This window comes from Acipenser ruthenus, chromosome 21 (genome assembly GCF_902713425.1).
Source record: "Acipenser ruthenus chromosome 21, fAciRut3.2 maternal haplotype, whole genome shotgun sequence".
In the NCBI taxonomy this organism is placed as follows: domain Eukaryota; kingdom Metazoa; phylum Chordata; class Actinopteri; order Acipenseriformes; family Acipenseridae; genus Acipenser; species Acipenser ruthenus.
Genome location: NC_081209.1, coordinates 1,523,656 through 1,549,233, shown reverse-complemented (window position 1 = coordinate 1,549,233; position 25,578 = coordinate 1,523,656). Strand labels below are relative to the sequence as shown.

Here is a 25,578-nt window from a genome sequence, read left to right as displayed (position 1 = left end):
AGCAGCGCTTTTGTTCTCGTTCTCAGGCGGTGGAACAGCTCAACATCAAAACCAAAACTTACAGGGACCTGCTGTCGGACGAACCCTTTGCAAGGAAGGATCTCATTACTTTGCAGGTGGGTGCTTTCAGATCTTCAGAACACCTTCACATGCATCGTTGTAGCCCTGCTGTCACTTCTGGAGGTAGCAGGCTCTAGTTTAATGATCTAAACCATGGCACTTGTGAACACTCCTACTCTTTAACTGGTGCTTTCTCCCCAGGGTGATCTACTGAGTCTTTGTTTGTTTGAGGGAAAAAAAAAAACAAAACGACAAAACTTCACTGGTATTATTGAAAGAGAAAATGTATTGCTGAATGTGTTGTTTTTTGTTTATTTTTTACAGGATCCTACAAACCTGGACAAGTTCAATGTGTCAAACTTTTTCCACGTTCAAAACAATCTGAAAGTTACAGATCCAGGTAAGGTTTAATTCAGCGTGGCTCTTTTAGGAGCGCTGTTGAGTCGATCTTAATGCCCGAGCGGGACTCTGCACTTTGCTGACTCTACTAGGCTTCAAAGCCGCTGGTGATTTGCTTCTCTGTGTTGTAGATGAGGAGAAGGCCAAGCTGCACCCAGCGTACCACCTCAAAACCACCAATCTGGAGACCAGGGAGACTCTGGCTGAGCTCTATAAAGACTACAAAGGGGACGAGCTGCTGGCCTCCACCATGAAGCCTGCCGAGAAGAAGAACACCGACAAACTGAACGCGGTAAGAAGTCGTCTTGGACGCGATAAGTAGATTTTTCTCTGTTGCTTTGTATGGGGTGGCAGCGGCATCCTCATATGAGGTCTTCATGCGTTTGCGTATTGCTTATGATTTTGAGGCTGCTTGTGCACAAATTCAAAAAATAATAAAGACATCTTTCCTTGTAGAGGAATTGGAGCAGAAGGGCTGGATGTGAACAAGAAGAGATAACGGCTGGTCAGACTGTTTGCTTTAAAAAATATTGAAACCCATCAACAACAAAAAAAAAGAATTGATTTAGTCACAAATTTAGTGTAGTATACAAAACTACTCTTTTAGTGGGAATGTTCATAGATCACCAGTTTAGTTTAATAAGCCTATTGTTCTTAGTGGCCCTTATGAATTTGGAAAGGATACACCCCCCCCCCCCACACACACACACACACTGTACACACTCGTATTACTAAAGGGAAAGCACAGACTCCAAGGATGGAACATACCCAATCTAGAATGTGTCTTCATGTGCAGTTGGCAGTCTCAGTGATTTACTGCATACTGAATCAGATGCTTGCATGGAGAGTGCAGGATTTCTAAAGCAGGTGGATCACAAACCTTCATTTACAAGCTATAGACTGGGATGTGTCCAGTAGTGTGTGTGACTGATCTGGACTGACAGGTTGTTAAGTAATTGGACACCATGACCCCGTGGCCAAAACCGCAGGTTTCTATATTTTCTGGAAAAGAAAACAAGACAGCATTTGACATGTGCTGATGAAGCGAATGCATTAGAATATTGTTTTCTCTTCTGCTTTTATATTATAATAATGGAAGTGACAGAGTTAATCAGAGGGGACACATCCTCTGGAGCCCCATGATGTGTAGAAGCAGTGAGCACCAGGGTTGGGGTCGATTCCTGCGTTTTCAATTCCATTTCCAATTCCTTTTTGGAATTGATTAACAGGGACCTGGAATTGAAGACCAGGAATTGATCCCAACCCTGGTGGGCACTTACAGTAAATGAGACCGGCACTGAGTCTCTCTCTCTCTGTCTCTCTCTCCCTCCCTCCCCACACAGGCTCACTACTCCACAGGAAAAGTTTCAGCTTCCTTTACCTCCACTGCAATGACACCTGAAACAATCCAGGAAGCAGGTAATTAGCTTCGTTGGTTTAATGAACTGCGGCAGCCTCTTGCTGACAGCTAGTGACATCAGCCTTCATTTTAACCAGAGCTGTGCCGGCCTCGTTCAGGACAGCGCTGAAGCACAGGACAACAACCATTATGAATCTGAATATTGACTCAGTTTGTGTTTTCCTAATAATAACTTTGAAACTGTATTCATTTACATGTCTAGTCCTCCAAACTTGTCTGTTATAGTTGACACTTTTGTTTACTCCTGTTGCATGTCAGTATCAAAATGCAATGCAGAAGGAGTTAAGTAGGCATGGGTAAGAAATAGGAAAAATGTGACTTCCATTCTGCAGAATAACTGTGATTTATATGATGCATGTATTTTCTTTAAGATGCTATTGCGGATGACACCGTGCGTTATCAGTATATAAAGAAGAAAGGATACGTGCGGCTACACACCAATAAGGGGGACCTGAATTTGGAGCTACACTGCGACATGGTAAATGTATTCGTGTTGAAACTAAATAAATGTCATTTCTGGGCAAGTCTGTATGGAGAAAGTGAGTCTGAACATCTGAAGTGGGGTAAAGGTAGTTCCCAATAGCAGAAGGACCCCTCCATATCCTCTCTAGGAATCTCATACAGCAGTGTGTTGAAGATCTGAGATCTAATGGACAGTGAAATTAACTCGGAATACAAAACCAAAGCCCTTTAATGGTATCTCATTAAAGATGATCACTGATAACTGTACTGCAGTGCTCACAAGCATGCCTTCAGTCTCAGTGTTGAGGATGTTGGGTTTCTCGAATGTCTCAATTAATAAAGCAGCTTTCGAGATTGAGGGCAGGAGATGGGAGCTATTTCAGCACTCTGTCCAGGGTGGGGAGTTGATGGCCTGTTCATCTCAAGACAATACTGACTTTCCCAGGAGGGCTGCATCACAGTCTGTAGCAGTCTATAAGCAAGAACTTCGCTGGCTGTGTTACTTGTGGAGACTGAGAAAGTTCTAATTAAGAAAAGAAGTAGAGCCAATGTTAGCCATCAATACATCAATACATCAATCAATACACCAATACACCAATAAATCAATACATCAATAAATCAATACACCAATAAATACCCTCCCAGGGGCAAATGGAGTCTGTTTTAACCTCATTATTCTTGTTCATCAATAAATCATTATTGTTCATCAATAAATCAATACACCAATAAATACCCTCCCAGGGGCAAATGGAGTCGAAGTGTCAGCAGTAATGGAATCCATTAAGATCTTTTAAAATTAAACTTTGCAGGGCTGTTCTGGGTATTGGGGGGGGGGAAAAAATTACTGATCAGAGATCCCCCTGCCATAAAGGCTCTCGCTCTCGCTCTCTCTGTTTTGTTTTTTAATTGAGTTTGATGTATAATTTATCTAGCAGCTATATGCAGCAGCGAGTGACGGTGTGTCTCAGTGACCCAGTTAGTTGGACCCCCTCTTCAGCCGAAAGCTGGGGCGGCACCCTCGCTTTCCTGGTGTTGTCTTTTCTAATCCATCAAAGTAATCGCAGCGATATTCTCAGTCGGGGGCCCATGCTGTTCCAATTTTTAATAGGCAATAAAACCGCTAAAGTCCATCTCTTCCAGAATTACCAATAAGTGTAAATAAATGGATTGCTAAGCTTGGCATGCTGCGTCCTTGAAGTTGTGCACATTTTAACTGAGCATGTTTTAATGTGTTTTTTTTTTTTTTTTTAGCAAAGCTGATTGGTTTTACTCTCAAGCCCATTTGATTGTCCATAAGTGGCTTGGTATTTGTTCGATGGCAGCACATGCAATTTGTTTGGTTTTGTGCAGTGCTGTTTTAACCTCATTATTCTTGTTTACTTGCCTAATTAGTTATTAATAACTCTGCAGCTCTGCGTCACACACTGGAAACATGTCAGGCAGTGAACCTGTCATGATCTCTCCGAGCGTGTGGAGAAGCATTCCTAGGATCGGTGGCATCATGTGATCTCCTTATCTGCATGGGTAAATCCAGTGCCACAGCTGTCATTGCGTATTGTCTGTATCGAAGCAGGCCAGTGCCTTGAGGTTCAGAGCAGGCAATGGTCCTTTCTGGCTTGCCTGCTCTCAATTTTCCTCCTCGTTCTTGATCTGCTTGCTACCCCCACATGCATCTTATTGCCCAGAACAAAGCTCTGAAGCCCAAGCGAGTCCCCGCTATGTAGAAACAGAACCACTTGTCAGTTTCTCTGCAAACGTGTGGGATGAGAACCCTTCTCCTGGATTAAAGCCGTGAATAATTAAGATCTGGGTTGAGTGCTCTGTTGTTTTCAACAATAAAGGACACAGTATTTGTAAAATGCAGTGATGCACCAGTCTCCCCCACCACCACATCTTGTTTAACAGTAATGAGATGTTGAATAATATACATCATTGTTTAAAAAGAGGCTGTATTGAAAAAGAAACCCAACAAAGCATAAAGCCTTTCTTGTGTGCTGGAGTCGGCTTGCCAGGACATGGCTTTAGTGTTTAAGGCAGTTGTATGTATTTCCATATGCAGTCTATTACTGTAACCTGTAAGGACGTGCTTTTGTTTTGAGACAGTAAAACCTTCCTTGCAACCATGGAAACGGCTTGAGCCTGTCTTCCCCTGGTAACAGTGTGCAGGGTATTCATAGCCTTTGTTTTTTATTGGCTGTCTGGCTATCCAATCAGGAGGAAGAAAATGTCTTGGAGACTGTAGAATATCCCCCCCAGCTGGGCTCATAATTGCCCTAGTATTCGAGGGGGTCTGTAAATTAATAATATTGTTATGATGTTAAACAGACCTGTGGCATTAGACCTTTGCTTTCTGCTTGGCATCAATTGAATGATTGCTTTGATTATAACTCTAACCTTAAGTTACAACGGTAATTTCTGAGCATTAAAAAAACGTATATGAGAACTGTTGATTTTATCCCAAAATCTGTTTTTAAATCTGCTGAGCGGGTGGGGGCTGTGCTTTAGTCCAGGAAACCTCTTAAAGATTTTATACCCATTTGTTTGACTTCACCGCATATTGAGCTGGTTTTTGATCTTGAGTGACTCTAAAGAGTAGGCGTTTTGGTTATTTTATTCTGATTATCAGCTTTGTGCTGGAGGGCAGACTGTGAGCTCAGAGACGTCTGGGACTAAATTAGCAGCAAAGCTTGGAACCGGGTCTTTTTTGAGGACTTTGCCTCTGTGCCTGTACTAAACAATGCCATTGAAATCCGCCGGCCCCAGACCAAAGGAGAACAAAGATACTGGCTTTCTGTAAAGGAAGAGCAAGCTAGCAGTGAAAATGTCATTGCTGCAACCAGGTGCTGCCACACCATGAATAGTTTCTAACAGAGGGCGGGTAATACGATCTTATCACTAGTAGTACAAAGCAATATCTGGAGTTACATGAAACTGGAAGATGATCATGCTTGGGTATGGAAGTAAAACTCCCATTGCATAGCAGTTTCACCCATTCCAGATTTTAATACGTGCTTGATTAGCCCCAGTGTATAGGTAACGAGCTGAGGTGTCTCTTCTTAAACTCAATCAAACTGCTAAGCAATGGGGCTCTTATTATCAGGTGTACTTGGTGGTTCGGCATGATTCTGAGAGCTGTGTTGAGGTTCACAGAGGCGATTCAAACTTTCAGACGTGATGTGATTACTGAAACAAACGTATACATCTTCAATCTACTACAGAGACGTGGCATAAGTAAATAGTCACCTACGAACCATACATAGCACAGGCAAAATGAGTGGGGTTAATCCTGCGAGGTGCAGCCCTTTGTCTTACGCAAGGCAGCACCGTGCTTCCACATTGTGTGGACGAGGTGAGCTATCCTGGTGTGTGGGAGTGCAGCCCGTTACAAATGTTTTGTTTGGCTTCCCATGTAAGAGTAATAGTAATAATAACAATCCACAAAATGTCCTTGTGTGCGTTTGCATTGATTATGAAATGGTCGAGAAATGCGGTTGCTTTTTTTTTTTAATTATTCATTTTTTTAATTTTTATTTCAGGTACCGAAAGCATGTGAAAATTTCATTAAACTGTGCAAGAAAGAATACTACGATGGCACCGTCTTTCACAGATCCATCCGGAACTTTATGGTAAGATAAATAATAAAATCATCTCTGGAACCACACAGTGTTGTAGCCAAGCAATGGTACCTTCCAAGTGAGTAGAGTTTGTCAAAGGAGAAAAACAAACATGAATAACATTGAAATGTCTAATCCGCTTATGAAGCAGTTGAGAGAGCTCTATGGGAATTATAGTAACATGAGTGTGTTTTGTTTCATTTAGAATCATACTCCCTGTCTCAAAGCATGAGTGAAGCATAGCAATATGCTTTGCATTAGTCATGCAAATTCTACATAAGTTTTTCTGCACACCTGCTAAACAAAGAGAGGGCTGCTTTTGTGTAAGCGTCTTGATCAATGGAAACGGGTAATTCAAAACAGACTGCAACCCCAGCGTCCGTGTGGTGTTTGTTGGGTGCACCATTTAAAACACACAAGAATCTGCCCGTAGGCAAAACTTGAACAGTGACGTTAATCTCAGAGACAGACAGGAAGCCTTAAATTCCTTTGTTCTTTTACATTTGCATTAATTTAAGACTGACTTCACAAAGACCTGTTAACTGATATCAGAAGCCGTCTGCATCTTAACCAGGCACAACCATCAGCGACTATGCAGTGCGTGACTCTACACACTGCTGGAGCATAAAACATTGAAAGGCTGGTCTGAGGACATGATCTATAGAAATCTCCCTACTTATTCAATGACAGTGATCAACATGATCAATGGGACCTGGTTCCTCCTAACTGTGCTTGTGTTTTCCTATGGAAATGAAAAGCCGTTGTCCTTCAGCAGTGGACGCAGCTCGTAATAAAAGGCTTGACTGTATTTGGACAGGGGTTAGCAGCACAGTGGCATCGCTTCCTGAAGGTTAAATGAGTATTAAGTTAACACAACTAGGTGAAAACACATTGCTTCTGTGATGATGGCTTTGTGTCTGAGAGGCAGCCTGCCGCTTATCTGTAGTCACTTTATTCTGTATTCCCCAGATTCAAGGAGGGGATCCCACAGGAACAGGGACAGGTAAGACGGTTCACTTTTCATCACAGCAGTTCTTTGTTCAGTGTCTCTTACCCATCCTTGCTGTTTATCGCACCTACAGACCAGACTACATGTGTATCGCTACGTGTGGAGAAGCAGTACTGTATGCGACAGCCTGCTGGTTTTCTAGATTGGATTTCTCTATTCAATAGTTAACTAAATCCAGGCATGCTGTAAATTTAAAAGGCACGCTATCCTTTTATTTGCTTTTTTTTTTTTTTTAATGCGTCTCAAATGTGTTTTTATGAGAAGGAAATATCCTACCCCCTCAAGCTTTACAATATTTTTTTGGAATAATTCACTTTCATTCTAACAACACTTTGTCTCATTAAAATTCTAGCATGCATTCCACCAGCTCAGTCATGCTAACTGTTTGCAACAGTTTGCAACATAAGACCACTGTACCTTCTCATCAAACTTCATTAAATCTGTTCGAAATCACCTTTTATTTATTAGCGGTTAAAGACTTGATGCCAAGGACAATATTGCTCAGGATGGGGTGGTTTAGATAAGTCTTTTTATCTTACAAATCTCTCATTGCTGCTTTTAGTTCTCGCTCTCATTTTTTCCTTCTAGTTTGACTGTTTTAGTGGCATGTTCCTTGATGGAGTCCATAGTAAAATCTTCAAGCACTCTGCTGAGCATCTTAAAGGACTGGAAGATCATACGTTCATTTTGTGAAGCTTGCAACGAATGCTGTGCAATCAGCAATGCTTGCCTAAATCTCTTGGCAATGAAAGGCATGTTTTTAGAATCCCTAATCAGCATTTGAACTTCCCCACCCAATCGCTGTGTCTCCCGTGAGTCACGAGAGTAGGATTATGGGATTCCCTCGTGATTCCAGAAACAACGAAATCACACGAGCAAAGCATGGGGCAGGCAGAAAGATGTTCCTCGTACAAAGCTGCTGTTTTTGTTGTTGTTTTTTCTGTAATATGATTACTGCGCTGAGTATTTGCATTTTATTTAATTCCAATCTGCACGATTATAACTGATGATACACTCTGGTCTTAAAAGCGTGGAACAGCAATTAGGATATTCCTCCAGAGTCATGTTCAGTAGGATGCCAGGGGTAAACACAACCCAGATGAAAATAAAGTAAACGAATAGAGGCTGTTCTGTCTTTCCTTGAGGTTTTAATACATTGGTATTGGTTCATCTTAGCTAGAAATGAGCCTGCCGGCATACTTACAGTAATCTGTAGCATCTGCAGTTTTTTGCCAGCAAGGCAGTTTTCCAGTTCTGTTCACTTGGTTTATCATAGTCAGATATTTGTATTGGTCTAGGCAGGGGTTACTGATGTGTTTTTTTATATATATAGATATTAATGAATATAGGGGAGTGAAAAGATCTGCAAACACCGCCGTGTTGCTATTTCCAGGGCTTACTAACCTAGGATCAGCTTACCTAGCCTTCAGTTTGAAAACAGATTTACATAATTAAGAGTGATGTAACGCTGGGGTTGATGGGGTATGCTACTGGAAAGAGTAGCCTAGATGCTGACACGCTGTATGCAGAGAGCCTTAGTGTGCAATACACAGAAATAATAATAAACAGGATGCATGTAGATCTGTGAATCATTTCAGCAGTGCACCTGTGCACTACACGGTATAGGAAAGGGAGAAGAATCAGAATTCAAAGTCTACCCATTCCCACAATGGCCTGTAACACAGTTTTTTAACACTGTGCATCCTAATAACGTCCTAGTTGCTATTTCTCTCTTCTGCAACATTCACGCTAGAATTATTCAGCCACTGTTAAAATGAGTGAGTGAAATTTGCTTTGCTTTTGACATAATGCAACATAATGTTCCAGCTATAACATCTAAAGCACTAACACTTGTATTTGTAGCATACATGCATATATTGGAAACGGTTGGGAATTCTGAAATGCTTTAAACTTTTAAAACTAAAGTTTGAGATTCAGGTCTTTAAAGGAAATCCTTTGTATGAACAAAAAGGCTACATTTAGGGACCAGGAAAAGTGCAGCTTTCACAGACAAGCAGTCTAAAAATAGAGATTAATTTATATTAAAAATGCATAATGGAAGCCACGCTGAAGTAGTCTCTACAGGCAGAGTTTGCTTAATTAAAAAACAAAACATCTTGTAATTGCACTTGTGCAGCTTAAGTGAAATCCACAGATAGAAGCGTCTGCAATCACTGTTTGTTTCCCAGGCTGGGAAGGTCAGAATGGTGGACAGTCTGTGTGATGCTCTGCAGTGCTGGTGTCTGTCAGCAGGTTAATGCATCTCCTCACCTGTTAGAACGTCTGTCTGTGTGGGAGTGAAGTTCTCCAGCCAGTCACTCTCCAATTCTTGCACGAGGGAAGCAGGGTTGTATTGATGAGTCCAGGCTCCAGGCTTCAGCTGCAAGGTCTAATCTAGCAGTTCCACCTGGAGCGGTGTGTAAAGGCTTGACAAACATCCACACTCTGTGTAATAGAAGAACTCTGTGCTCTCTCCAGAAGCCATTTCATAGACTGTGTTACCTGCTGCTAGAGCATAAAAAAAAAACATCTGTCTTTAATATTCAGTTAAAAAGCGAGTTAATGGCCTATAAAAGACCATTTACTTCCTTGGGCACTGTTACAAGCTTCACGTTTTGATTGCACGGCTCTGACCTCAAGTGGCTGTTCTTTCTCGGACCGAACAAAGACGTAGTTTTGTTGCAAATTAATTTGTGCAGAAATTTTTGAACCTTAACTGCAGTGTTTGTTTTTGATTGATCAGTTACGCTTGTCTGCAGACTCGCAATTTGAAGTTGCATAGCAGTTCTTTGTTTGGGCAACATTTAGAATAGACTAACCTATGCATGGGGCATTTGTTTATGAATTCAAGGCTAGGGAATTTTTTTGTGCCCCCTCCAGGCAGACAGACAGCCTGTTCCATAATAATCACATGCATCTAGGTTAAGTCAGCTGTGGCTTAGGCTGCTAAGGATATGCCTCCCAGCTGCTCTGTCCAGGGGGGCTCCACTTGGTTATAGCCAAGCCCCTTTTTATCTCCACGGCTGATCTAATTATCTCAATGCATTGTATGGTAAGAGTAGCGGAGCCCTATCCCGAGGTCGGTCCAGGACTTTTGGAGTCTCAGTATCAGTTAGAACTCCAGATACCCTGCTGCTTTTCAGTCTCTCTTGGCTGCTAAAGTCATGGTTCTAGGAGTTTATTTTGTGTTATTCCCTTTTTGTTGTGAAAGGTGTATGTCTCTGTAACGTGCCAGTAGAAGTGATATTGGAGTCACGTTATCTGGCACTGATGGTGTTGGGCAAGCTTACTCGCCGATCAGCAGGCACAGTGTTAGCAGTCCATAAATAACATGGTTATCTGCATAGCTGTAAGCCTTCGAAGGTTAGGACTTGGATTCTGGACTTGCTTGGATTGGCCTAAATCTGATCGGTTCATGCAGGGCTGTTCCAGATGGTCACAGTCTTAATCCTTTGGCTCAGAGAGTTTTATAAAATGCTTACAATTAGGGTAGTACCCATTGACATTTATCAATGAGTGAAACTGTTAATGTATCATTTCAATATAAACAATCTCTGCAGAACAAACCTGGTTATGCAAGTTGTGAAGCAGATGTTTTTTTATTCAGTGGGGTGTCTGAGGCTTCGCAGTTGTTTTTGGTTCAGTAGGATCGGTGCCTTTCTTTTCAGGAATACTTTATCGGATCCTGGTCTTGCAAGTCACAACGTATCTTACATACATGCAGAGCAGTGATCCCTGAATGCCATTTTTCATTTTCTTGTTCCCCTTCCCAAGTAAGAAAGCATAAAGTCGCTGAGCTAAACGTGGAAAATAATTTAACTTTGGAAAGTAGTAATCTATTCAGGTTTGGTGGCTTTTTAACTTGTGGTCCTTTCTTGATGGTCCTTGATGAACTGAATCACTTCAAACTGTTTAGATTTGCTGTGTCCAGAATAACTTAAAGATTTAATGAACCGAGGAGGTTTCTAATTGCATGCAATTTGCATGCCAAAACGACAATAAATATTGCAGCACTTCAAAATGGAGATTATGGGGTAGCAAGACGAATGTAACGTGCTGGTTTTCTTTTCTGTGTGAATCCACCATTCCTGCCTGTTCATTCTCAAGCAGTATTTCCTCTGTGTCTCGAAGAGCCTAATGCTTTGGTTCTGTAGATGGGTTGGGTGTTGTTATAGCAAGATGTTTGATACTTCCAAACTGCCCAGACTTGTACAAATATTTTTTTCCACCCAAGTTTACTGGGATCTTGGTTTCTCGTTAGAGTAGAACATTGTGGGAGTGAGCCGACCTTTTCTTTTTTCTTCTGGTGTGAAAATGGGAAAATGTCAGGTTTGTCATAAATAATGCAGAAATGTCACCGAGGGAGGTTTTATAGCGGCATGCTGCATTTAAAACTAAATTGCAAAGCTGTAAAATCTCACGCTGCGCGCTCTTCAGTTCGGAGAACCCTGCAATAAAGCTGGTTTTATCACCTCGCTCGTTTTACCAAGGCTGGCTTTATACACGTGGATTCTGGAGCTCACTAACCCTTTGTTGCATGCAGTCTGCTTTGCACAATCTGTTTGTACATCATGCCATACCAGGGCTAGATGTTAACTGTAGTTGTAATTATTCACAACGGCTTGCAGCTTTGTGTACAACGTGCAACAAAGAGTTATACAGTGCTAAACTAACACATCTATGGTTTCAAGGTCTCCCTTTGCTGGACGAATATATTAAATACTAAAAGTATAGATTCATTGAGCTCGTGGAGCACTTGGTACAACCCAAAACTATTGAGCATATGCAGTGATTTGAAACAGAAGCTGCTAGTCTAGTAATTCTGTATCCAACCCCCCCCCCCCACCCCCCTCCCAAATAACCTTGCCATTTAAACTTCAGTCAAAGACTTAGGACTTGAGCCTTTATGCAAGCTACCACGTCATTGATTGCTAACCAGTGATTATTGATTCAGGAATTAAACCACTGACCATATGCCCAGTTCTCCACTGTACTTTGTGGATTGGACTGCACTGCCACTTTTCTGAATGTCATCTGTCACTTTCCATGTCACACTACTGTCTCCCAGATTAAATCTATTATAGCTTCGAGTGCCTGCTGGCACATAGCAAGATGCGTTATTCCTCTTGCTGATGTGACACGCGGTCCTTCATTTGGAACCTGTTCTAGAATTCGACGTTTATGGTAATTGAAAGAAATAGAAACAGTGTTTGTGCCGTCCCTGGGCACCCTAATGTGTTTTTGTGTTGAACCTCCCTGGTCTTACAGCAATGTGAGTTTGAACCCGACCCTGCACCTCTATTGTGCAGAGAGCAGGAGGGACTTTAATACCTGTGGAGCAGCATGGAGGAGAGGACTGCTTTATATTGTGGCACCCTCAGAGATGATTGTGATGATAAAAAAGAACTAAACGTTGATGAGAGTGCAGTGAGGTGGATAGTGCAGCTAAGGAATTATAAAACTTTGGTCTCTGCAGTGTTAGAGCCGTCAACACTGCTGACTTCTCAAATCGGTCTAGAGGGGGCGAAAAAAAATCAAAACTCCACTCAACACAGCAGACAAGTCCTACTCTTGGACGTGCCTCTGTGTCATTTATTTTCAATCTTTTCTAACACTGAACTTAGGACGTTTTCTTTTTGTAAAGTTAACTAGGGCTGAAAGAGTTCAAATGGAATCCATGCAAGGACAGAAGAAAGGCATTGCAGTAACGTAGTGGGTTTGAAGGGCATTTTAAGGCATTGCAGTAACGTAGTGGGTTTGAAGGGCATTTTAAGGCATTGCAGTAACGTAGTGGGTTTGAAGGGCATTTTAAGGCATTGCAGTAACGTAGTGGGTTTGAAGGGCATTTTAAGGCATTGCAGTAACGTAGTGGGTTTGAAGGGCATTTTAAGGCATTGCAGTAACGTAGTGGGTTTGAAGGGCATTTTAAGGCATTGCAGTAACGTAGTGGGTTTGAAGGGCATTTTAAGGCATTGCAGTAACGTAGTGGGTTTGAAGGGCATTTTAAGGCATTGCAGTAACGTAGTGGGTTTGAAGGGCAGTTTAAAGTTTGAATGCTTGTAAACTGGTCTCCTTGGCTCTCTCTCCAGCTGAATGCTTGTGTCTCTTGGTTTTTGGTTTCAGGTGGGGAGTCATTCTGGGGAAAACCTTTCAAAGATGAATTCAAACCCAACCTCTCGCACAAGGGCCGCGGGGTCCTCAGCATGGCAAACTCGGGGCCAAACACCAATAAATCTCAATTGTGAGTCTTTTTAAACCCAAACCCATCTTTTAAATCCATTGTTCTTGGCTTGGCCTCCCAGAGCACTGTGTTTGTGTAAGTGTCCCCCAGACTCCCTCAGTGTGCTATATCCAGCATGGAAACCATTGCAAAACGCTCCTGCAGAGCTCAAGAAACAGTCCCAGAGCGATGCAAGACAGTATTACTAATTCAAGTACTAGATCGTGTTAGCAAGATGGATGAACATAAAGCAATGTGGGACCCCCCCTTAGCAGTGTGTTCAGATTATTTATTGCATGTGATTCGATGTTCATTTTTCCATGTGCATGTTGTGCAGCTTTATATTAACAGTAACGCTACTTTCTCCACAGCTTCATTACGTTTCGTTCTTGCACCTACCTGGACAGGAAGCACACAGTGTTTGGGAGGTAAGAATTCATTCACGTTTTATTTTTTTTTGTTCTGACGGATGAAGCAACAGTAACTACTTTGAACCTGAATGAATGAAACAAAAAAAAAGAAATACTACAATATGCTGAGAGAGAGAAATCCATGTAGCATTATAAAGCTAAAAATCTTTACAATTCAAAATGTTCTGCATCAATCAGATAAATAGTTAGTTTGTGATTTTGTTTGTGACAGACGTGGCTTGAATCAGAAATCGGTTACACCTACAGAAATATTCAGCACCACTGCGAAACACAGTAAAAACAAACTCCATTCAATTCTAATCTAGCCAAAACGATAACAAGTGCTGCTAGCTATATTTGAGTTTATTTGAGGATAAATAACCCTTCATTTTGAAGTGGGTTTTCTGTTTACTTCTGACCCTATTGTCTCTAGCGGTCTGTCTGACCCCATAGTCTGTAGCGGTCTCTCTGACCCCATAGTCTGTAGCGGTCTCTCTGACCCCATAGTCTGTAGCGGTCTCTCTGACCCCATAGTCTGTAGCGGTCTCTCTGACCCCATAGTCTGTAGCGGTCGGTCTGACCCCATAGTCTCTAGCGGTCGGTCTGACCCCATTGTCTCTAGCGGTCTGTCTGACCCCATTGTTCTACATTGATTCATGCTGCTGGTATTTAGAAGAAAGAATTGGGTGGTTCTGTTTTGTGTTTACTCTGTTTACTCTGGGATTTCACACAATGCAGAGGAAACTAGTTCTCTATCTGGAATAGGTTTGTTTGTTTGTTTAATGTATTCATCCAGGATATGCACCCCCATCGGATATGCATCTCATATAGGGTGCTCATGGAGTATTCACAGCATCGAGCTTGTTGGCTTATTTCAGTGCCATCATTGCCTGGATCCTAAATAAACCTCAGCAGCCAATGCTCCCCATGGGGAAACCTCTGCTGGACCTGTGTGGAGACTGACCAGTAGGGGTTGCTGAAGCATGATCATGTGGCCTGTCCATCAGGGCTTGAAACTGGCACTAGCAAAGAGCTTGTTGATCATGGGAGGATTTGTGCTGTTGTTAACCCATCTTTTATTGAGAGGTGAAGCTGAGATGTTTATTACACAGTGCATGTGAAGTGCAGTCTAATCCTCCTGTTACACAGCATGGTATAGTTTAGCAACATCACTAAGTGTTCGTTTACAGCGTAGCGGCAGCAGCCAGTCTTATTACATGGTCATTTCTAATAATAGTTGACAGTCCTCCTCAATAGTACCCTCATGGTCACTGGCCAAGCCACAGTCTCTCCTTGTTTAAATAGTGTAGATTATTGATTATTATGACTCTCGAGGCATACAGCAAAAACGGATTGCATTTCTGAATGAGGTGCAAGATTTCAGGCCAGCACGTACTGTACTGTACAGTCTGGGTGGATAAAGTACACACATGATCAGTTTCTTGAAAGCTGCGTCTCAAGTGAGCCAGGAGGTAGAATCTGGAGCAGCTGAGTATTTTATTTCTGTGGCTGCAGAGGCAAGACTGAGCATGGCCCTGGGTTTTTACACAGGGCCTGGGGCTGTGTGCTTGATAAACCTTCCAGCTCCTGTTTCTGTGCCCTAGTTTTTCATCTGACAAGAGTGTCAGAAAAGGCAGATGCATGAGAGAGCTAAAAGTGCTTGGGTAAGAAAAGCACTCCAGTAATGAAGATGTTTCCTTGAAATACATTGGATGCATGTTTTATTATGTGTGTGTGTGTGTGGGTATGTATGTGTGTGTGTGTGTGTGTGTGTGTGTGTGTATATATATATATATATATTATATACCTCCAGGCCATGTGTTGTGTTTGTCCTGGCCCTGTGTTTCATTGCCAAGCTGTGTGATAACCGGATTTATGTTTATGTGTTTCTATTGGCAGGAGTCCAAAGCCACTTTATAAAAGCAAAGACAAAAGGCTTTGGATCGTGATGCATAGATTTGAGTCTAATTTGTCTCTGTTCTCTGGAGGCGGCTTTATTAAAATGCTAGAAGTTGTGGGCTGATATTGCAAAGTACTTGCAGATTCAAGTTTTTTGTTTTTTTTATTAAATTATTCTGGGATAATCATTTATGAAGGTAAAACCTGAGGGCAAGAAACCCAAAGATACAAACTGCACCATTTTGAGTTGAAAAATTAACTGAAAATGAATGCTACAAAACATTCCGCCTTTCTCTGGTCCTGGTGTCTGTGCTGCTCTTCATACTGAGTCTGGGGTTCGCTTTTAAAGGCTTCTGTCGTCTCCTCTAACCTTTTGTTCCAGGCTAAATCGCTTCAGTTCCCTCCACCTGTCTTACCAGTCTCTTTAAAAGAAAACCTACCAAGCTCTCCTAGCTCTAAAGTGTTGAGATCCCACAGAGGGGGAGTCGTCAATTACAGGAACCATACCTAGAACAGACCACCCTGTATAGAGACCTCTGCTTCCTGGTTCAATTCGTTCATTTGTTCATTTTACCATGCGATTATTCTACCCAGGAAGAGCCTGACCCTTCGTTGAGTACGTTTTCAGATTCCAGAGGTTCGGTGTGAAATATTTTCTTACCCGCTGATGGGCTGAGACGTGTTCTAACAGTCCAGTGAAATCCAGTGAAAGGATGTAACACCTAAATGATAGCTGGAGGGGTGGAATGGAAACACAGCTTCTGCAAGACTGTGGGTTAGCTTTAGCTTTCAGTCCAGTACTGTGGCTCTTTCAAGCGGGTCCTGAATTATTCACTTGGAACAAGGCCTTGGACTTGATAAGCCACAAGTCAGTGCCTCTTACCGAGGTCTTGCACTGGCTTTACAATGTTGTTTTAAGAAGGGAGTCTGCAAACATATAGTTTAAACTCCTATGAATGGATACACGTTGTTTTAACTTCTGAACAGAAATAAAGGAGTGGCCAAAAGATTTAATCAATGGCCTGCATTGCTGTGAGAAGGCAGTTGTATTAGATACACTCAAATACATGATGTACAAATGTATTACAGCGAGGATTTTTATACAATATAATGAATTAATGACATGGTGTAATCACTCGGTGCCATGTTAACAGGACTGCTCCGTGCCAGTTTGCTATTTCAGTGGCACAGAGGACCCCGCTGAGGGGGGGTCTTTATTCCTCTGGCGCTTCTATCCTCCAGGCAGTGTGGGAGTGGTAGAAAAACAAGACGGCTGTTCTGAAACAGACGTGCCTTTGGCTGACATCTGATAATTCTGCCTTGTCGCTAAATCGGGGGAGTGACTCTCGTAACTAGAATATTACAGAGCATTTAAAACGGTCAGCTATGTGGGATGGTCCGCTGAACCAGAAAGTCACGGCAGAATGTTGTACTGGCCAGCCATTTCAAAACAAGCCTGGTGGCACCACTGTTTGCTGGTGGCACAGAGGGGAGGCTGGGCAGGACTCAAATCTGAGACTTTGTTAATGGAAGTTTAATTTCTGACTTGCCAACGATTTAGAGAGGTGTGAAGTATGGGATTTATTCAAAGGCTATGTGCATGTTAAATCTCTTGTTTTAGTATTGTCTTGCCATGGCAATACTCTGGTGTGATGGATATCTAAAGTAAACATTTGGTAATAAAGATGATTTCAGTTGAAAGTTAAAACCCCATTATCTTTCCTGCAGCAAGAGAAATGGGGTACAACAAAGAAAGCGTGACATGCAAACCCCTTGGTATAATGAATGTGATGTTTTGTGTTTTCTTGCAGAGTGGTTGGGGGTTTTGAAACAGTAACTGCATTGGAAAACGTGGAGAGTGACCCCAAAACAGACCGCCCAAAGGTATCAATCAAAACAATTGCAAAACCCTAATTAGAGGGGGGGGGGGGGTCCTGGGAGAAATACTGATTCTTCCTTGTGTTGGACCGTCAGTCTTTAAGAAGCAGGCTCTCTCATGCACTCAGGCCACTTCACCAGTCTGCTGTTTGAGAAGCAGCTACAGTTCAGCCTTCTCCTTGCTGTGTCGATGTGGGGGAAGCCGGCGTGTCCGGGTGAGCTTCTGGAGATCCAGTACAGGCACAGTGTTTACAAACTGCAGCACCTCGCAGGGAAAATACATTGTGAGAAGAAAATATATTGTTGTTGCGTTGACCGATTTGGAATTGTACAAAGTTCCACCTTGGAGAGAGATCTTTTTTTTTTTTTTTTTTTTTTTTTTTTCCCCCCCCCCAGAGATTAAGTAAATCTCCACACTAATCCCTTAAGAGCATGTATAGATTGTGATTGATTGTTTTTTATCTTCCCAGTCGGAGATTAAACTTCTGAATGCGACCGTCTTCGTGGATCCTTATGAGGAGGCAGATGCCCAGGTTGGTGTTTTGATTTGCCTCCTGTGTTTCAAACATGCAGATACACAGAGAGAAAAACAAAGTCAGCTTCCCTTCAGCGCAGCTGGTAATGCAGTCCTGTTAACTTGACATGTCAAAAACTGTCCGAACATATGTGTGCATTGACCTGTCACGCCGTGACTGGTTTCAGTAACACTGATATTCAGGGAGCAGCGTTGGTGCTGCATTTTTAAACAGGGTGCGTCGAATCTCACAAGACCAGGTGCAGTGCCAAGCACCGGCCTAGACTGGCAGCAGCTTATCTGATCTGACAGACTGCCTGTTCCACTCGTGTGTTTGTATTGGGTGTTAGGAAGATTTTAGAAGCTCTTTAATATTATATAATGCCGGCTAGTACCTGTGCACGCGTGACATTTTGCGAAATTTGGGATGAAACTAAGCATTAGTTATTATTATTATTATTATTATTATTATTATTATTATTATTTATTTCTTAGCAGACGCCCTTATCCAGGGCGACTTACAATCGCAAGCAAATACAAATACATTCAAGTGTTACAATATAAGTCATACAATAAGAACAAGAAATACAATAATTCTCAAGTGTGACAAACCACAATTCAATAATACAGCAGATAATAGTGAAAGTTACATCAGGATATGATTAAATAGTGATAGTTACATCAGGATATGATTAAGTACAAAATACTACAGATTAAACACTTGGCAGATTACAATATTCTGAGGTACAGGATTAAATGCAGTAAAATAGGGGGCAGATAAGAGCAAAATAAAGCATATTTAAATGAAGGGTGATAGTGTCCCAGGATACAACAGAGGAGTTCTACAGGTGCTGTTTGAAGAGGTGAGTCTTAAGGAGGCGCCGGAATGTGGTCAGGGACTGGGCAGTCCTGACATCTGTAGGAAGGTCGTTCCACCACTGCGGAGCAAGGGTGGAGAAGGAGCGGGCTCGGGAGGCAGGGGAGCGTAGCGGAGGTAGAGCCAGTCTTCTAGTGCAGGCGGAGCGGAGAGGTCGAGTGGGGGTGTAGGGGGAGATGAGGGTCTGGAGGTAGCTGGGTGCAGTCTGATCAAGGCATCTGTAGGCTAGTACATGAGTCTTGAACTGGATGCGAGCGGTGATCGGGAGCCAGTGGAGCGAGCGGAGTAGTGGAGTAGCGTGGGCGAAGCGAGGTAGAGAGAACACCAGGCGAGCAGCAGAGTTCTGGATGAGCTGGAGCGGACGGGTGGCGGACGCAGGGAGGCCAGCCAGGAGGGAGTTGCAGTAGTCTAGACGGGAGAGTACCAGGGCCTGGACCAGGAGCTGGGTAGCATAGTTGGTGAGGAAGGGTCGGATTCTTCGGATGTTGCTCAGGAAGAATCTGCAAGTGCGTGCCAGAGTGGAGATGTGCTGGGAAACAACGCCATAAAGAGTGCTATTGATATCCATGCTTACGTATTATATACTTGATGGTAGATGTCAGTTGTGCTAGACTGCAGGATTAAACAATCATGTAAGGTGTGCACACAGAAAAGATGAAGTTGTGCTTGTGCCACAGTTCTGATTGTGAAAGGCGCTGTATCAATGTCATTTGTTTGGTGGTGTTGGTGTTGTCAGATTGCAGCTGACAGGGAGAAGACTCTCCAGGAGGAGGCGGAGGAGAAAGCCAAAGCGAACCCCGTCCTTCCAAAGAGCAAGGACAGCCTGGCCCCAAAGACCTACCGGCCCGGCGTGGGCAAATACATCAACACGGTTACAACGTAAGGAGCAGAAACGCAGGGGGGGAGGAGGAGAGAGCGGAATGAGAGGTTGCGTCATGGAACTGCATAGAGCTGCTCACCTCAAATCCTCCAGATTGCACTAGTCCAGCCCTTGCATGTGGTGTTAGTAGTGGGATGTCTTTCCCCATTCTGGATAGAGGATGCCAGTCAAAAGAATTGGGAAAGCAGTTTCCTTGTTGATGCTAAGAGATGTTTTGTCTCCTGTGTGCGTGTCCGTGTGTGTGCGTGTGCATGTGCGTGTGTGTGTGTGTGTGTGACCTGCCAGTATACCTTGTTAAGGAAACAAACTCTTCTCTTGTGTACCGAGCTGATCGTTGTGATAATGTGGGTCAGTTATGCTTCTGGTGCAAACACAGGATTGTTTCGCTGTTCTGTACACCCTCCCTGTTTTATGTTTAGTTTCGTATCTACATTTTTCCGTTGCTGTTGTGTAAAAACCATGCAATGAAACTTTTTCAAGGTAACGATGAGAAAACAGGATTCAAGGGAAGGGGATATTTCTTGCACGGCAGCTTTGCAAAGTGGCTCTGATTTTTAGGACTGTCTTTCTAATTTAGATTTTTGAGCTACTCCTGTAGATGTTAAGGGCTTTGATTTTGTCGTTTTTGATTTGTTTCCTAGTAAGCGGACGGCCAGTTCAGAGGACAGTGGCCCCTCAACCAGCGGAGCCTCTGCCTCTGCCTCTGCAGCTGCTTCAGCAAGCAAGAAGCTGAAGGGAAAGACAGGCTTCGGGGACTTCAGCTCCTGGTAGAGCAGGGCGAGACGTCCCTGAAGCACAGTGGCACACAGGGAGCAGACTGCAACTCGGGGATAGAGGTGACCAGTGAGAGACCTTTTCTGTAGAATAAGGTCTAAGAAAATGTATTGCTATATATTTTTATTATTTTTTTATTCGTTATACATGGAAAGAGAATAGGATGTCTGTTATTAAAATTCACTTTTTCTGCTTGCAAACAGGTTTTTTTGTTTTTTTTGATGAAAGATCTAATAAAAATGACATTTTGGAATTAGTTTCCAGCCACTGTGCTTGTTGAGTCAGACCATGTTAAATACAGGCCTCCTAAACCTTTCCGAGGCTGTGGTGGTTAAAGCTGCTGCGGGGAGTCCTGGGGGGGTGTCTGTGTCACTGCCGGGGTCACGGTGCAGCCCTGTTTACAGTGAGAGCTGGTGACAGGAGCGGGGAGTACCCAGCCCTGCCAGCACCCCAGGGGAGGGGTCTCTAACAAGGCATGAATACCAAGCAGCACTGCACAATGCAAGCCTTCTTTAAGACACTCGCTTTTAGTGTGTGTTTTTCACTGTGTTTTTTTTTTTTTTTTAAACATCCAAGTATCTCATTTTGCTCTCATGATTTTAAGTCCTGTTTATTCAAAGAAAGCCCATTTGAAATCTGTGAGTTCAGGGTATGTCTGGGATATGAATTGAATTTGTTACGTTTGCAAAAAAAAAAAACACCTCCCTTTTAGAACCTATGTAGATGTCAACAAGAATAGATCTTTTAACTGTTCAGTCGTCAAATACAAGGCGTTGGTTTAAGCCCCACATTTATGAATATATCTCTTTCCCCCCGCATATGTTTTTTGTATCCTAATAAATGTAAGAGTTCATTTATAATAATTACTACAAACCTGTTTTGGTGTAAACTTGATCATTTGTATAGTTTTGATAGTCGGATCGTGTCGTGTTTTGTTTTATTGTGTACTAGCAATAAAACATGTAAACCATCCTGTGTGTGTTTTTGGTTTTCTTTTATCCAACAGAAAGTACTTTAGCTCAAACTCGTCAGCCAGTGATTGTTTCCCTTCCTTCTGGAGAATGATTCAGCTCCTGTTCCTTTGTCTCCTGCTTTGCTTCACTTCATGTAATCGGGAGCTCTCAAACTCTGCTGCTGTCTGTGACTCAATTAAACTCTCATCACAAGAAGCAGCTCAACACTCTCTGTGGTTCTTTATTTCCATGTGTCACTTTAAGCATTTAGGATTTCCCAGGTGTAACAGATTCTCAATTATTTATTTGACCCTGCTGGTCGTCTTGCACCAGTTCCCCGGTGAAGGGATCCACAGCACATGGAGATACCCTGTGCTTCAGTGACATTGTAGCCTGTCCCTTTGATAAAAAGGATTGCATGAATGGTTAATAGCATGTGCCGCTGCCATGGTGCATAATTGATGAGAAAGCAAGTTAAGCAGCTTCCTCTTTGCAGTATTTGCATAGGAACAGCAGTACTGGAGAGTGAGACCATGGCTGGAAGTATCAGGTTATGAAGTTTGGAGAGGAGTCGCGATAGACTGAACACAAGCCTTGAACCCAGTGATAGGCAATCAGAATCTGGATTTTCTGGCTAAACAGCAGCGATCCCTCTTTTATTGAACAGGCTGATATTGCATGTATTAAAATAAAAGGCTTCTTATACAGTGAGGTACAATTCATCTTCAGTGCTGTCAACGTGACGGTGTTAATCATACTGCTGCATTTTAGACTCTCTGAAATGCATGCAGCGAAGTTCTAATGTGCCAGTTGAGTTGTGATGTTGCACCACAGCACTGGTGAAGGTTGAACTGAGTGGATTGGATTCCCCCAGCCTTCAAACACCTGGTTTCACAAACACTGTTGCACCCACTGCATAGAGACGACACTTAAACAAACATCACTGTTTCCTTATCTGCACAGTGCAAATGTGATTGTTGAACGAAAAGAGAATATACCAGCATGGCACCCCTTTTGTTGTATTTTTTTGCATCACAGTAGTACATTGAAAGTTCAATACAGGAAGTTTTTTGTCCTGCTATTATTCGAGAGCTGTGGTAACTTGCTGATTGCTCGCTTTACTTGTTTGTGACCCCCGTATAACAATAGCCCGATTTGTTGTTGATGCAGAAGGAAGTTTCTAGTGGCGTAGGTCCGTTGGCGTCACTGGCATGGCCTTCATGAATTGATGCTGGGTGTTTGACACCAGCACAAGGGACACAGAGAGAGAGAGAGAAGGCTGCTGTCGACAGCAGCACTGCAGCTGAAGCCTTTTCTTTCCCTTCATACAAAAGGTTGTCTGGAAAAGCTGGCATCAGCTACCGTGTGTTGACTAATAGTAAAAAGCAATCTTTGTTACCAGTTTAGACGTGTGCAATATGATTTAAAGTGATGCAGAACTTTTTTTTTTTGGTTTTAAATATACCATTGCTTCCTTGTGCAGTTCATTTGAACTTTTTGAAGTTTCATTTTAAGTCTTTAACGGAAGTTTATGTGGTATGGTTCAGTTTCAAAAGCCTAGGGAAAATGCACATTCACTTTCTAAAGACTTGCTCTCTAGAAAGTCATAACTGTTTTACACAGTCCCAAACCCAGCAGGGTTTGATGTGAGATCATACAGATTTAGTTTTTTACATTTTTTTTTTTTTTATTAAGACGACAAGCCTTCGTTGCCAGTTGTATTCCTCTTCAAAGTGACCGCTTTGAGGGTTAGAGCGGAGTAATGCATCGATAAACATTAAAACACTGACTTGCTTTGAAAGGAAAAGTGCACATCAGGACAGCGATGCTTTTCAAATGAATCTGCCTATTCCAGTGTTCACTTTCTCAAGTCTCTTTCAATAGAACCCTATGCAGTTTGAGGCACCTCACTGCCAGCCTGGTCGGAGTGGTTTGACAGTCAAACTGCATCCCAGCAGAACTCTCTGTGCCGGCTAGAGATGTCAATCAAGAGCTCTGAATGGCAAGGGCAACATGCTATTAGATCCATTGTTTCCATTATCTGCTAAAAAAAAGAGTTGTCCTCCTGACAAAGCAATGCACACCTTGAGCGGTTTCAGAAGATGTGTGCTTCATCTGGAGCGGCTGCTGTTGCTGAGGGGGAAAGCACATTAGAAAGTCCAGCTGCATCTGAAACACACACCCTAAATCAGCAGAGGATTCGAGCTTTGCACTTTCCTTCACGGAGACCCGACACCCAGTGCGCCTGCATCTCTAACTTGCTTGTTTTTATAAAGCCTTTCTTTTGTGCTGAATTCAACATTTGTAAGAATCGGTGTGTGCCAAGCACAGCCTGAGTTTGTTTAATTTAATACTTTAAGGTTCACTCAACTGCCTGTTAATGAGGCAAATCATTACCAGCGCTTGCCATAGCCCAGCAAAAATTCCACATGGTCTGCGTCACAGTTTCCATCGGCTCGGTTTTCTAGTGTGGGTTCCGTCAGTGAGCTTTGAACCTGAATCAGGTCTAAAGATGTGGACAGGTCAGAGGTCAGTGCAGTGGGGAGTGGGTGCTTTCTACAGACGAGGCAGCAGCGTCTCCGATTCAGAGGAAGCGGGCACCCCGTGGCTGCTTGTGTGTGACGTTTGGTCTGGTCCAAGTCTGGGGTTGTGTTCGTTACGCTGATATCATGAAGAAGGGTGCTTTCCTTCTGCATGGTCACATACCCAGAGTGTATATCAGGAGCGAGCGAGACAGGGCTGAGTCACAGCCTCTGTTCCAGTCGGGTGTGTTAAACTTGCCTTTCACATTTTCCAGCTCGCTGGTTTGCCAGCCTTGAGTGACACCTGGGTACATTAGTCACAGTTACAGCTCACTCAGTTTACAAAACTTTAAAAAGGTTTTGTTCAGGACATGTTTGCTAATTTAAATCAAGTTTACAGCTGAAGAAATGTTTTTCCAGCTGGTTTAGAGAAGGTTACAAGTTTCTTAGCAATTTTCAAAGATTCTTAACCCAAGAGAATGTGTAAAAACAATCTTCAACAACAGTTTTGAAAAAAACAACTCAGTCCTTTGTACTACTGTACGATAAATCTAATCCCTGGCTGTCCTTGGAAAAGACCAAGGCTCACACCTGTTTGTGTTAGTTTTATGAAACAAAGCTGAATTTGGGATCCAGGTTCTCCAAGACAGTTTGGGACAATTCCTTCCACACATTCACATTTAAAGTCAGACGTTATTGCCTAATGTAAAAGAATTTTGGCAATGCAGAAAGTTCAAATTGAAATGATCATTTTAATATGCAACTCCACCTCCTAACACACCATTAACATATGTAGAGACAATCGTACAATGAGGCAATTTGAGACAGCCCGCGGAATCAAAAATCTCTCGCTGTTTAAGTGTTGTTGCGTTCTTAAAACCGCTTGCATATATCTGATCACACAAATGTAAATTGCATCTGTTGGTCTACCTTGCATTACCCTTTCCCATTTTTTCCATTTCCAGTTGTATTCCTGTTGGATGTCAAGGCTTGCATCTTCTCCTTGCATTCAGATGCGATTGTATCTGAGTCAGTTCCTGGGTAAGGTCGTTGCTGCTTTTCTTGGGTGACATCATCCTCCAGAAATAGAAGGCTGGTAATGGAACACTGCTGTGAAATCACACAGACACACTCTGATTCCCAGCGACTTCTCTTCCAATGTGCCTGCAGTGCTGAGAACTTGGAGTCGTCTCCTATTGAAGGGGCCGCTGAGTGAAATTTATTTAACAATTCTTAAATCAGGGCTGCTCACAAGAAACAAAAACATACAGCTACGTTTGCCCCAAGGGGAGAAAGGAAGGGCGATCGCTATCGGCAACTAACCCTTTGTCCTTGTTTCCAGGATCATTCACATTCCTGATTCCTGATTCATGTTTTCTTGTGTATTTCGTGTCTACCAAGGATACATCAGATAGATTATTCTTAACAAGATCTGGGCAATCCAATCTAATCAGATTTAATGTTAAAGGTTTGACTCAAACTCAGTTACACAACTTAATCTCCTGCTTAAAGATCCCAGGTCATGCCCAGTCTTGAACAGCCAGTCAGTCAGACAAACAGACAATAGGGAGAAACAGAGATCCCAGCCACCCTCCCCTCCTATGAACTCAAGGATCTGGGCAGATCCCAGAGAGTGCGCAGCCACTGATTCATGACAGGAGAAGAGCTGTGGTGAGATGGATCTACA

General features: G+C 42.7%; 1 protein-coding gene across 1 annotated transcript in view; it reads left to right on the top strand.

Moving 5' to 3' along the window:
- LOC117428332 (RING-type E3 ubiquitin-protein ligase PPIL2-like) overlaps nt 1–21,388 on the top strand; it is a 28,086-nt gene extending 6,698 nt beyond the window's left edge. The window contains exons 8-20 of the mRNA XM_034047209.3: nt 27–116; nt 385–460; nt 591–751; nt 1,803–1,878; nt 2,251–2,357; nt 5,878–5,967; nt 6,925–6,958; nt 13,088–13,205; nt 13,556–13,612; nt 17,305–17,377; nt 17,842–17,904; nt 19,499–19,641; nt 20,284–21,388. Coding sequence (XP_033903100.3) covers nt 27–116; nt 385–460; nt 591–751; nt 1,803–1,878; nt 2,251–2,357; nt 5,878–5,967; nt 6,925–6,958; nt 13,088–13,205; nt 13,556–13,612; nt 17,305–17,377; nt 17,842–17,904; nt 19,499–19,641; nt 20,284–20,413 — 1,218 coding nt within the window. The 3' untranslated portion in view covers nt 20,414–21,388. The remainder of the gene's footprint in view (nt 1–26; nt 117–384; nt 461–590; nt 752–1,802; nt 1,879–2,250; nt 2,358–5,877; nt 5,968–6,924; nt 6,959–13,087; nt 13,206–13,555; nt 13,613–17,304; nt 17,378–17,841; nt 17,905–19,498; nt 19,642–20,283) is intronic.
- The last annotated feature ends 4,190 nt before the right edge of the window (nt 21,389–25,578 follow it).